The 14,560-nt window shown below is 41.6% G+C and overlaps 1 protein-coding gene across 1 annotated transcript; it reads left to right on the forward strand.

Moving 5' to 3' along the window:
• The first annotated feature begins 793 nt into the window (after nucleotides 1-793).
• Nucleotides 794-13,581, forward strand: tab3 (TGF-beta activated kinase 1 (MAP3K7) binding protein 3). The gene is made up of 7 exons (XM_023270173.3): nucleotides 794-976; nucleotides 1,564-1,733; nucleotides 3,029-4,304; nucleotides 8,718-8,878; nucleotides 9,181-9,274; nucleotides 12,319-12,402; nucleotides 12,791-13,581. Exons 2-7 carry the CDS (start codon nucleotides 1,632-1,634, stop codon nucleotides 12,934-12,936), a joined length of 1,863 nt encoding a protein of 620 aa, XP_023125941.2. The 5' UTR covers nucleotides 794-976; nucleotides 1,564-1,631; the 3' UTR covers nucleotides 12,937-13,581.
• Nucleotides 13,582-14,560: the final 979 nt, after the last annotated feature.

A 14,560-nucleotide genomic window follows, 5' to 3' on the forward strand; every position in this document is an offset into this window, starting at 1 on the left:
ATATATATATTAAAGGTTGTGCTTTAACAATTTTTGTCTGGACTAATGTGACATTTACTTAACTAAATAAGGACTAATCCTGACTAATAATTGTTATTTCTCTTTATCAAATAAATATTTTTTACTCCGTTGTTATCTTTCCTTGCTGAATGTGTAGTTTAACATTTTAATTTAGTCGAGGCACCGTTATTTATGCAGCACATTTAAAGAAACAGCAGTTTAGGCTAAATGCTTTTCATTACAAGTGTAAATACTGAGGTTAAGACCCTGCAGTGTTATTTACTGTTTGAATTTACCTGAACAATTTACACATTAGGGACTAAAACTTCCTCTGACTACATTAAATATTAACTCTGAGGCCCTGCAGTAATATTAATTTTGGAGATTAACACGGCATTAATAATTAAGGATTATTTTAGCACTTTGTAACATGGGGTTTGAAACGTGCCCTAGGAATAAAGCCTAATATGTAATGGATGTGCAGTATTTGTATATTTCGTTGCCCTAATCACATTGTTAGTGATATTAAAATTCTAACAGATAATAATGATAATAGTAATTTTTAAGGGGCTGGCATAGGCGGAAAAGTGTTCAAGCATCCTGTTTTTTGATTGACGTAGTATTTATAGAGTATAAGCTTTTTTGGAGAGATATTTGCGAATGTTGAGTTAAAAATGAATAAAATATGAATGAAGTTCTGCTACAGGAGCGCAGCCTGTACGCATGCGCATTACGGACAGTGTCCGTCCATCCCGTCAGTTTGAAGCACTTCCTGGTCCGGGAACATGTCATTATCGCGAGAGTTGCTCTGATGCGGTTCGGCAGCGGCGGCCTGAGGGTTCGGGTTACGCTGGAATGCCAAACTACGACTTACTTATCCGAAACAAGAAGTTGACCGACGTCGGCGCGCTGTTTCACAAACATCGCGGCTCTGTCCGGTACTCAGCTGCGGTCTGAGGGAGACTCCCGACGTGTGGTGAGTTCCGCGGAGGGAGCCGTTTAGCATAGTTAGCTTTAGTTAGCTCCTAATCCATCAACACCCAGCTAGGGTTAGCATTAGCTCAGCTAGCTGGCAGGCAGTAGAGTTAATTTCCTTTAAACACAAAAGGTGACTTGTTTGGGGGTTGCTGAACCGGTCACAGGTGATATCGGACCATCCCACCGGTATGGTGATGTTGTGTTTGTTTGATGTCCGGAGGCTAACTGATGCTAGCCTGCTAGTTAGCCGTGTCGTCGTTGCTCGGTGCAGCAGTAGAGCTAAGCAAACAACAACAGACTGACAGGCACCTGCTGGCCAGCGTTGGGGGTCTAATGTGACTGAATACGACTGACGTGTGTCCTCTGGGTTCCTGTGAGATATCTGGGCTGTTTCACCTTGATGGATAACCAGTTTTCTTCCTGAACTCTCAGACTGACAGTTTACTGACATGCTGAGATTACTGCTGACACATAGGGTGTGTGACAGACATCTGGCAGGCCAGCAGCCTTAATGGGATCAGTCCAAGAGTCCCCTGACGTTTTAGTTTGTCCTCTGTTTGTGTGTGTCATCTTGTGCATCTTCAGGGGATGAGACGAGGTCGATTATTTGGGCATTTGCAGCTTTGGGCTTGTTGACTCTCTGTTGGCTCAGGATGGCGCAGGGAGGCTCTCAGCTCGACTACCACATCCTGCAGGACCTCAAGCAGCGATTCCCAGAGATCCCAGAGGGGGTGGTGTCCCAGTGCCTTCTGCAGGTTAGACCAGCACACACACACTGCGCACATATGTTCGTGCATTTCCTTAGAAAAGCTGTCGGAAAAATCTGTGATATTAACTTGAGAAACGTTTCATTTTAAGATTTTATGATATGTTTGCACTAATTTAATGCCAATCTCCAGTGTTGTCTCCTGTTCTGGATTTTAAGTTGTTGAGATGCTCAGAAGACTTATTCATAAACTGATTTGTATCAGTGTAGATAGATAGATAGATAGATAGATAGATAGATAGATAGATAGATGCTTTATTAATCCCGAGGGAAATTCAAGTCGGTTTTATGTCCAAATGAGCACCATGGTCACTTAAGCAGAAAAGTGAGACCAAGTAACATTTCTGTATCACTTTCAACACCGAACATTTCTAAACTGCATGCAGTTACATTATCAGTACTTAAAGCTGTGTGAAGTAATTTAGGAAAGACTCTATTACACATTTCAACACCAGTATTGCTCCAAAAACATCACAAGGCACAAAATATCACTTTTCCTCATTCAGTTTGTTGTACAGTTTCACATCTGTTGGGTTACAAACTGAAATGTTCCAAAAATACAACTTTACTGTGATTAAAATAGATGCTAACAGCTTAGATTAATGATAATTGCCAACTGTAAATGTAATCAGTTATTCTTCCCACGTCTTTAACAGGAAGTTTAGTTTGTTGCTTTGTGCTCTTTGTAGGACTTTTTCTTGTATTGTATTAAAATCTCTGCAGCAGGATTCATATGAAAGTCTCCAAAGGAAGAGAGTTATGCACATTTATAATAATGGAACAACAGTGCCAGTAACTTCATGAAATACCTACAATGATTGATTATCCTGAGACAGAATGGATCAGGATCTAACTGCGGGCCACACTGGGAACTTTTCTTTACCTCACACAGGTGAGCTGTTACAGAGTTGTAGTTTATCAGCTGCAGTTAAAACCTTTGTTGCAGCTGTTTTTTAAAGCAGTAGTTTGAATATTATCTCAGTTGAACAGAAATTTTAGTGTTCAGGGAATCATAATTACACCAGGCAGTGAGGTATTTGGACAGTTTGTTAAGCTGCTGTTGGTTTAGATTTAGTCTTTAATGCGTTATTGTGTATTTATACACTTGGTTCCTAAGTGAATGACAAATATCACACGTGTACTGTGACTCTGTGTCACTGTGGTGTCTGAATGGAGCTGTGAGGAACATTAACAGAAAAGTGCCCTCTGTCAGAACGTCGTCATTTTAACAGACTGCTGAAGCAGTAATATGCTGTGTCTGATTGTTTTCTGTTGCTCTGGCAGAACAACAATAATCTGGATCTCTGCTGCCACCTGCTGGCTCAGGAGAGCAACCGATACCTGTATGGAGATTTCCATCACAGTCCAGAGGAGGGGCGACTGGGCCGAAACCACATGCTCCACATCAGCCTGGGATACCCGGGCTCAGAGGCCAACAAATCCAACGGCGGAGCGCCAGGAGTCGGTCGCTCCCTCGTGCACAGCACCAGTGACAGTCACATTGAACCCCAGCGGCCCAGTTACCCGGAGCCGCTGTCGGCACCCGCCACCATCGCCCCCTCTCCCGGATACAACCCCTTCTTTATGAACGATCAGAGCCGCTCGGCCAGCACCCCCACCCCCCCACCCACCATGCAGGGCATGTCTCCCACATACTCCCCCATCCAGCGCTACACTATGAACCCTATCACCGTCACTCTGTCGCAGAGCATACCCAGCGTCCCCCAGGCTCTGCAGATCCCCCCAGGGCACTATGTCAACAGCTCCAACACCACCCTGTACATCCGACCATCACCCTCCCAGAGCCCCCAGCCAGCGCCCTGGTCCTCCTCGGGGGCGCCGGTCTATCAGCATCAACAGTCCCCCTACAGCACTCCTACGTATGGCTCGCCTTACAGCTCCCCCCAGCATCAGCCCCAGCATCAGCCCCAGCATCAGCCCCAGCATCAGCCCCAGCATCAGCCCCAGCACCAGCAATACGTCTTCCTGCCCATCAGCTCCCCGACCCTTCCCAGCATGCCCTACCACCACCAGCAGCAACCGCAGCAGCAGCCGGCCGTCTACAGGCCCTACCACACAAAGAGCTCCCTTATGAACCAGATAGAAATCACCCTGGAGGGTCCGCGGCCTCGCAGCAACTCGCCTGTGCACACTGCCCACCCCCAGGGGCCGCTCTACATGGCCACCAGCCCGTCGCCCAGCTCCCCGTCCAGGGGCGTCACGATGACCGGACCTCAGGGGCCGGCAGCATTCCACCCGGGGATGTACCTGCAGCACCAGGGCCCCGCCAGGCCTCGACCCGCCTCCTCCCCGCAGCCCGGCCAGTCAGCCTACACCTTCAAAATCAAAGTGTCCCCAGGAGGCCAGGCTCAGAGGCCGCCCAGCTCGCCTCCCGTGGCTGAAGCGGAGTCTCTCCTCAACATAGTGGACCAAGGGGAGCGTCACTCGGCCCCTGCGCCCATCCTGCCCATCTCTGCTCTGCCAGGAAATGTCGCCAGTCAGTTCCAGCAAATGCCCCGGCGTTCCAGCTCAGGCTCTGATGACTATGCCTACACACAAGGTAAGATTTTTATATTTTCTGCATGTGCATGACTAGTAAAAGCTGACATTTAAAGCATGTTTCAGGCTGTGCTTTCTAAAATAAGGACAGAAAGACATTTGACTCCTTGCTCTTTTTCATGGAACAGCTGTTGAGATGCTCATTATCTTAGAATTTAATGATAATTGTGTGTCTTGCTGGTTCAGTGCTTTATAACCACAACATCCTGAGCTGGATTTCAGCTGCAACACCCCCCACTTTCTATTTGTTTACTGTGTGCACCTTCAGACTGATTATCAACCTTGCATTTCTCTCATTTTCTGTGATTTTTATTGACTGATTATTAGTGGTGGGACATGATTTAAAAATTAATCTAATTAATTACAGGCTTTGTAATTAATTAATTGCAATTAATTGCATTTTTGTCAAACGGCAATATTTGACACAATAGGTAATTATTTTCAATTAAAATAAATTTTGGTTGACAGTTGAATCAATGAACAGACATATACGTGTTCATAATTTAAAATTTATAAAATTAATACAATTTTAAAATGGGACATATAGAAAAAAGTGATGTTGATGATTTAAAGCCTGGATTTAGTTTGTTTTTGTCCACTGTATGACACATAACATCAGAATAAGTAGTTCAAGGAGCTTCAGAAAGTAGAAAATCCACAGATTCATTCTGTTTTTATAGTTTCTGGGTCTGATAAATGGCATTATTTTGATGGTTCTTTTTTTAGGGATATACATTTTTATTTATACACAAAAATATTTTTTCATAAACTAAAAGTTTAGAATTAAGTTATTAAAAGACAGACATTTTTGTTGTTTAACCTATTCCTCTGCTGAGGTTCTGCCTCTTTGGCAGTGTAAAAACTTAAACCACAAAAATGTCTGTTTCATTTCTAATTATCTGCATTTTTCATCTGTCTGCTACATTCACAGATTACTGCAAACTCAAAGTGCAGTAAGAGCGATTTTATTCAACATTAAGACTTTTTGTAAACTAAAGCACTGTCTTCTAAAGTGGTCTATTATGGGATGGCTACACCGTTAGCCGGACTGTCATAGCTAATGTTAGCTCTGGTGCTAACAGCGACATGTTTTACATTCAGGTGATGAGAAAACAACCAGGCTTTTATCCAAGCTGCCATCAGGAAGAAAACTTTACTCCCGACAAGCTCAATGAGTCTCATCTTCCTTTCCTGTTCACCAAACCTCCTGACGTCACTCCTGTGTATCTTCTTCACTGCAGACCATAGACTGTATGCTGCAGACAGGCTTTAGGTTCATTAATAATAATAATAATAATAATAATAATAATAATAATAATAAATTTTATTTATAAAGCGCTTTTCCAAAAACTCAAAGACGCTGTACATAAAATACAATAAGATAAAACAAAACTGTTAATTAAAATCAATAGATAGTAAAACAAGTTCAAGATAAAATACAGAATCACTTAAGGAAAGCAGATCTAAAAAGGTGAGTCTTTAAAAGGGATTTAAATGTGGTGAGGTTGGTGCAGTCACGGAGGGCATGGGGGAGTGAGTTCCAGAGTGTGGGGGCGGCAATGGCGAAGGCTCTGTCCCCCCAATGTCACCGGCTGGTCCTGTGCGGGATGGAAAGGAGGTTTGTGTGGGATGAACGGAGATTCCTGGGGGGGCTGTAGGGGAGAAGCAAATCGGTAAGGTAAGAGGGGGCAAGATTATGGATGGACTTGAAGGTGAGGAGAAGCAGTTTGTACTGGATGCGGTGTGAAATGGGGAGCCAATGGAGGTTCCGCAGGACGGGGGTGATATGGTCGTGAGAACAGGTTCGGGTGAGGAGTCGGGCAGCGGAGTTTTGAATGAGTTGAAGTTTATTAGCGCCACCTACTGGGCTGGAGTGTTCATCAGTGTTACTGGTGTGCCACAAATTAAGGAACTGAGAAAGGTGCGATTAAATGCGTTAATTTATTTAATCCGTTATTTCTTCCGTAATTAATTAATTTAAATTAACGCGTTAAAGTCCCAGCCGTACTGATTATCGATAAATGCGCAGCTTCAGGTGTGATCAGTCTCTTCTCTGTCTGTCATCACTCTGTGGTCTCAGACACGTCTCTCAATCAGCAGAAACTCAACAAGAAACACAAACCAGGAAATTAGCTTCTCTCAAACCAGCTAATGCCACGCTAACGGCTAGCGGCTAAGTTATAAGGCAGCCATAGATAAAACTGAAACAGAATCTGGAAAACAATCATTAATAACGCTCTAAGATCTGGACCTTAGACAACAGTAAAAGTGATAGAGCAGTGAAAGATTCATAAAATAGAGAAGAACAGCAGGACACAGACTGATCAGTCTCAGTGGATCCACCATAAACAGAGGAGATAATTTAATCTCTCCTATTTCTGTTTTACATAATCAGTTCTATTCACCTTTATTAATGAAGAAGCCTCGTTATGAATGACAGGTTCACTGCTATCACATGCTGTTAAAACATATTTAATATATATTGATGTCAGATATCGGTTATCAGGCTTTCTTGATTAGCATAATAATAAGTATTTGTCCAAAAAAAGAAAAAAAAACCCATATTGTTTGATTTATACTGCAGAGTTGCAAATAAAATGTCATAAAATAGACAAACTTGACATTATTGATGTTAGTGGGTTGGATTGAAACCATATTCTTGCATTTTACTTTTCAGACGTGTATATATCCTCAGCAAAAATACAAACAGCATGCAAATGGTGTTATTTTTTGGCTTTAGGTAAAAGCCTCCTTTCTGTTTTCAAGGTAAATAAAAGGCTACATTTCACCAAAGGCGCACCAGAACTTGTCGAGCGGTTAAACTGGTGACAGATTCTCACCGGCTGAGGAACTCCACATCCTGGCCAGGTGTATCTTTAAGGACAACAATCGGAGAGCGTGATCAGACACTCCTTTCACCAGTGACCATAAAACTTTGATAAGCAGCTTTATTCAAATAACACTGCAGCTTAGTTGGAGCTGCCAGACAAATTCACAGTTTCTCATGTCTCAGGAATCGATCCAGACAGAATATATATATATATATATATATATATATATATATATATATATATATATATATATATATATATATATATATATATATATATATATATATATATATATATATATATATGTTTGTAAGGTTACAAGCTGCATCGACAACCTCATTAACTCACTAACACAGACTTGGTGCTGACTTTGTTGTTTCATGTCGTCCATTATGTTGTAGAGACATTGTGTTATGGAGCAGCTAAACCTTACTCCCAGATGTAAATATTAATTTTAAATGTTAATATAAATATTAATATTAAATGTTAGATGTAAATATTAATATTAATATTAAATGTTAGATTTAAATATTAATATTAAACGTTAGATGTAAACATTAATGGAATAAACAGAACATGCTCAGGGCTCCAGACTACCTACCTACAATAACAATACAATACAATAATACTACTATATAATAACTACTAACTAACGACCATTTAGTCGCATTCTGGAGCCCTGATGCTCTGTGGACATTTTTGTTTTCAGATTTTAGAGGTTTTTGCATCCTGTTTGTTTTCTTTGTGCATTTAAATGCAAAGTGACATTGTCAAATACTAAACATCTCACATGATAGATTTTTAATATAATCCGTCTATATGCTGCATGCTTTAGGTGTTTAAAGCTGGCAGTCATCTTCAAATGCCAACTTTTTAGCTTTTAAAACTGACATTTGAAACTGTGACAGATACGTGAAAATCAGATGTTAAATAACCATAATTTTATGGTGTTTATCTTCTGACTCCTGTTTCACTACCAGTGCAGTATCCAAAGCATGTGCAATATTGTCATTTTAAATTGTTTTATAATTTGTCACCCTGATTTAGACAAATGTGTGTCTTTTTTTACACAATACTTCTTATACTTCTCTTTTTACATATAGCATTTTTATTTGGAGTTTCTCAGATTTAGATTTCTACATTTATTCTTTTATTGTCTTGTTCTTGTTGCTGAGTACAGGAACTCTTTTCACCACGTCAATTCCTTGTGTGTGAACTCACTTTGCAATCAAGGCTTTTCTGATTCTGATCTTTTTGCCATGTTTGTTCCTTTTTCCCTCGCCAGAATTCTGTCGTTTATCTGACATCTTTGTGCTTGTTTGTCCTCGTTAAGTATTCTCATTTCTAACCTATTTTAAAGCTGGTAATGTGTGCTTTATTTTTTGGAAGTAGTCCTTTTGAAAGGGTAGTTTGTCAGTTTTTCATGTGTTTGATCGTTTGTCCAGCTCCTGTACCTTTACGTTAGTTTTGGCCTTGTGTATTAGAATGCTGCAGCAGCAGAGCAGATAAAGTGAGAAACATCTTCATATTAAATTTAGTTTTTTATAAATCTTAAAAATCAAACTCTGGGTGTTTTCCTGCAGCTCTCTTGCTCCACCAGCGGGCGAGGATGGAGCGACTAATGAAGGAGCTGCTGATGGAGAAGCAGAAACTGGAGCAGCTGAAGGCCGATGTCAACAACATGGAATACGACGCTCTGCAGAGACGCTTTCGACGAGTCAACTCCACCAGTCTTATTCCCCGAGTAAGGACTGAACATGCTGAGACTCACATCTGAAACCTTCATGCCCTTTCCCACTCGCTGACAAAATGTTGATTAATATTTCAGACTTCACGTTGCAAATATTACTCTGAGATTGAATGAGGCTTTGGATTAAAACTAGTGAACTTAAAAGCAGAAATGCTGAACGTAGTTCAGTTAAAACTCAGCAGTGTGATGCAAACCAGACCGTTCACTCATTAAAAAGGAGTTTAATTTCACTGAGGGGAAGTTTCAGAGGCAGGTGTTTGTTTTGCTGTAATCTAACTGAGTTGTGTGTTTTTCAGCCTGAAGAGATGACCAGACTGCGGAGTCTGAACAGACAGCTGCAGATTGATATCGACTGTACGCTGAAGGAGACGGATCTGCTGCAGTCTCGAGGTGCGTGCACACATGAACGCATGTTCCCACACAAACCTTTGAAGTGCGCCTCTGATTTATTTGAAAGCACTGATCTCCGAAGAGCCGAGCCCCGAAGCGGACGGGTCCAGAATGATGGATGTGGATCCACCACTTCGCATACAGATGTTCTAAAATGACCCGCCGGTCCGATGGCTCGGCCCTCGCCGTGGTTTCGTGCGTGCTGTTTTTGCTGCTGGTTGATTGTGTAATCGATAAAAACATTAATCCTGAGCGCAGCGCATGGAAATTAGTCGCAATCCGTTATCTGTTTACCAGGAGTGGCCTATCTGGCAGCAGAGTGTGACCGATTTACTTAGAATCAGCCACTAAACATCGGCCTTCCTGGAAAATAAACCCGCTCTGAAGGCACAGTCAGAAAATCCCCACAGTTTCACGCTGCCACAACACACTGCATGGTACTTTTGGTTTGCCTTTGTTTCTTTATTTGTCACTTTTCTGTGCATCTGTGTCCACAAAGCAAACTGCATATCATCCCCCAGGCCGTGTCAGTGCCACAGAACACAGCAATCAACAGTAGGTTAAAAAAGTCATTAAACAGAACTGACATAGAAAAACATTCAAACACAAGACTGGAGCAGCAGCTGAAGCACAGCATGTTATAATGTGGATTTTACTGCTGTAATTAGTCTCTCTAAATACGTCAATATTTTTATTTATTTCACGTCATTATAACAAATGTGTTCTCTATTTTTACCTTCAAATTCTCAGAACTAAAAGGTGGTTTGCAAACTGTCTTTACAGAGTTTTAATGTCCGACCACAACAGCACAGAAAAATGCATTAACAGTTCAATAATGCAACAGAAAACATACAGGAAGCTCTTTACAGCTGCTTCTCTCCTGCTCTCTGTGCTCACATACTGTATTTTAATGAAGCTCTTCTCATTGACATGTTTTTCTGTTTCTGCTGTCAGACAACAGAACAAGTGAGAAACTGTGACTGAAATGCATTTAAACTACCAGGAATCACATCCAATCTGCTGCTTTGTGTTGCTAAAATCCTGATTTTATAACATTGGCAACAAATACAATAGACGTCGGCTGACTTTAGGTGTATTTTCATAGAATTCGAAGCTGTTAAAGTTAATAATAATTGCACAAAAACAAGAAAAGAAGTAGGCTTAGCTGCTCTATGCTTTTTCCACTTTGTTAAAGGAGTATAGTAGAGACTTGGATTTGTTCATAATGTTGGAGTTTTCAGTTTAAATCGACATTTTTACACTTTTAATCTCTAAACTTTTTGTTTTGTTCCACAAAATGGCCAAAAAGCTGAAGTTTAGTGTTGTTCTTCTCTGATTGGACAACAGTAGATGTGTTTTTTCTGAGATGTCGAACGCCATTTGTGCTCACCGCAGTTAGTTTTCGATGGCATCCGTCGAGAAGTAAATTTGTTTTTGCAGTTCGGGGCGTCATGATACCAGAAATTCAGTCTTCGGTACCAGTTCTAGGCAAAAATATCAATCCTGATGTTGTATTTCACCTTCAAAGTTACCTTCAAATATGCATAGATATATTTTGAAAGACAAAACATGATGACAGCAGCTTCTAAATGTTATGAGAAATCACGTTATGAGCTTTTTATTTTCATTTTCCAGATGCAAGATTCAAGATTTTTGTCATTTGTGCGCAGACAGTCTAAACAGCCAATCAAAATAAGAAGTATAAAAACTTTTAAAAACAAAACACTCTACTAGAGTAATAAAAGATGAAATACAAAAATATGATAACTAAATCTGAATGCTACATGGAATTAGAAATGTATTAATAACAATTCTCCAGGAATATGTAGAGGATACACCACATAATTTTAGTACAAGTTGTGTCATATTTTGACTACATTTTGTTAATATAAGAACTGGAAAGCTTTGTGATACTGTTTGCGCTGTTCCTAATCATCCTATTGGAGCATAAAATATGTCCTTGTCCAGAATCTCCAGAGCAGAAAGCGTCTATAAGATGAATAAAAACTACCATCATGTTTACAGAATTTTACCATTATCTTGGCGCCAAAGTATTATTTTTGTTAAATTGCCTCTTGCAACTAAAAAAGTGTAAAAGTTTAAAGCTACTTGCATTTTATTCTCTGTTAGTTTCAAAATATTCATGTTGACAGACTGTAAAATGCATTGGAAAATCAAATGGAAATAATATGTTAACTAGTATAACTATTTATTAACCCTCCGTCTTTTAACTTGATCTGCTTTATCATTTTTTTTTCTGAATCTGTTTTTCATGAATTGAAATGCTTGGATTCTGTACGAGGAAAACTGGTGTTAATTGTGGTCTTTGGTGACAAACAGCCCGTGTAATTGCATAATTTGCGTGAAAGGTTTTTGTGTGCCGCTTCTAGGGAACTTTACTTGGATGAAATTCCCTCCAGTTGTAAAAAAAATCTGTCAATGAAATAAACATCTGAGCAGCCAAATCCCGAAGCTGTTTGGAATATTTTTCCCTGTGAAAGTCCTCTGAGCAGACGGTCAAATCCCCGCGTTGACGCGTCATAAATCTGAACTGGAGGCAGCATCTCTGCGGCTGACTGCTTTGTGTTTACTTAGAAATGTGTTCCTGGTGTCCGTGTGGGGAAACGCCGGATTAACAAGGTGCTGAAAATCTGTGAATGTGTGGAAAAATAAAGCATTTAAAAAAACAAGAGGAGTTTGAACATGAAATACAACCCATGTTCAAAGATGTCAAAACACTGCAGGGCAAGGTGTGATTTTATGAGACGAGGTTTTACAGAAAATGAATCCAGCAGCAGTTTTTTAAAACTCCCTCCTGTTGGACTCACAAGCTGAAAGCTCTCGCGTGGTCAGCCAACGTTCATTAATTTTCTGCAGAAATTGAGCAGGATTCAACTTATTTGACAGCTGATGGTGTTTTCTTTTTGCCCGTGGACCCTGAAAGCAGCATCAGGAGCCCGGAGAGCGTCTGGAAGCAGGACTGAGCTGGTACTAATTAACAAAGTAATTAAAGTCGTGTGTCTGGTTCCTTCTCTCCTCCTCAGGGAAGTTCGACCCCAAAGCCATGAACAACTTCTACGACAACATCCAGCCTGGTCCGGTGGTGCCGCCCAAAACCGGGAGGAAAGGTGAGAGCCAATGCAGGTCGTGTAAATAGTAGAAGAATCTATTTTCCTCTGCAGGGCCGAATCTCACATTAATCCCGTTGCCAAGATACAGATTTGAGTTTCGGTGAAAGAACGTTCAGATCCTCCTCGCTCATATTTTTCTTATTTGGCTTCCAGCACACTGAAGATTTGGGACGTTTTGCTTTGAAAACCGAAAGCTTAAATGACTCCAGTGTGTGTTGGCATGGAAACAGGAGGCGATACCTTGCTATTTACTGAATGTCTATCAACATTTATGCTTGAATACTTGAAACCTGAATGCACGTCTGCCGACGGACAGCCGTGGTTAATTCCTGCCCTGAGCCCATGTGTGTGAATGAACAGTTCTTTTTGTTTGTGTTTCCGTCAGAAGGCGACCAGGTCTCCAAGCCGGCGCCGGCCCCCCAGAGGGACGAGGACTTCGAAGGAGCTCAATGGAACTGTGAAAGCTGCACCTTCCTCAACCACCCTGCACTCAACCGATGTGAACAGTGCGAGATGCCACGCTACACCTAAACTCAGCACTGCGCTGTATTGCCTTCCTGCCCCATAGGATACTATAAACCCCCCTCCCCAACCCTTTACAGAATCTGTCAATCAATATATAAGCCCCTCCTACCTGCTGAGGAAGAGCCACTACCCCTCTCTGCCAACCGCTCCCGTCCTCTACTCCTGAGCACTTTCTGTTTTTCTTTGGCGGATGATGAATCTTTCTTCGGGACAGTTGGATAAAAAGACGTTCGCGGCTTCGGGAAGGCCGAAGCGACGCGAGGATTGGAGGAGGAGCTACGGTTAACCTAGTGAACATTCCACGCAGAACAAGTGACTGCTCTGTTTACATTGTGCCCATTCCTGAACTCAATAAAAACGGAGGCACTTCCTCTTTAATCCAGGACCTGTAACTTCCCTCTCGAGACGGCGGAACAATGAAACAAATGGTAAAGGAGTTCTGACTAATGCGAAAACGTAGACTGTACACTGTATGTGGCTCTGTATTAGAGCTTGTTTCACTGAAAGAACACTAAAGACACTTGCATATGAGTATAGGCCTGGTACTTTTATGCACAGTATGCCACCCTGTATTATGTGGTCAGAAGATGTTGATTTCCTGTGCAAATGCCTCAACTTGCTGTACTTAATAAAGGAGCTGATTCTATGTGACTTGACCCTCACAAAGCTGCAACTTACAATTCATGGATGTTCCTTTGTTTCCCCTGCAAATCAAACAAACGCACAGGTTTTTTTCCCCCCAGTACATGTTTATTGTGTTGAAGAGCAGAAAACAGTAGCGGCATGCAAACACTCCTAAGAAGAGGAAGGTGGAGGCGGATTACCTACCGGGGTGAACTACAAAGCAAGTTTGACAAATCCAGTAGGGCTGGACCCGAATATCTGAATATTCAGTCGCTACGTGGGATCCGAATATTTATTTTGAGAATATCTGAATATTGGGACCCCCCACCTTGTCGGATGATGTCGCACGATCGGTATTCTACTCATCCCTTCGTTCGTTACGATCCGAATATTTGGATATTCGTCATTAACCGGGGCCGAATATCTGGAGCCCAGAAATCCAGACTTTATAGGAGGTCCTCGGTTTACAACGTCCTTCACCTACGTAGTTACGTCGTTAGGAACTGGTTACGTGGAACTAGTAGACGAGCGAAACGGATGAATATGTCGTCACGTGGCGCTATAAGATGGCTTTGTTCACATTTGCTGGTTGTACGCCACGTACGGTATTTATGACTTTTCTGAAGAATTGATCGATACCGTGATGCACATCATGTGAGTTCTGACTTATGGTGAAAATCGACATCGTGCCGTAGGAACGGAACTCCAACGTAAAGGCTGGATTATGCTTTCTGCACGAACGAGCTGTGTGGAAATGAGACATTTGGAAATCTGCTGGAGAGAACGTGTGTGACTTTATCCTCCATGCAGCATCTGCTCCCAACCTGCAGGGGGCAGTGTATCCAAACACGTCTACCTCAGTACTAAACTAGAGTAGAAGAAGTTTGCCATCATTTACGCTGCTTACAACACGGTGTTTTACCCAATAGCTGGATTTCTGAACTTCTGCTGCTGGTCTTCCGCCAGCTTTCCACGTGTCTCCGTCCACGTAGTTGGAAACATTTGG

Source organism: Amphiprion ocellaris, chromosome 2 (genome assembly GCF_022539595.1).
Source record: "Amphiprion ocellaris isolate individual 3 ecotype Okinawa chromosome 2, ASM2253959v1, whole genome shotgun sequence".
Lineage (NCBI taxonomy): Eukaryota > Metazoa > Chordata > Actinopteri > Pomacentridae > Amphiprion > Amphiprion ocellaris.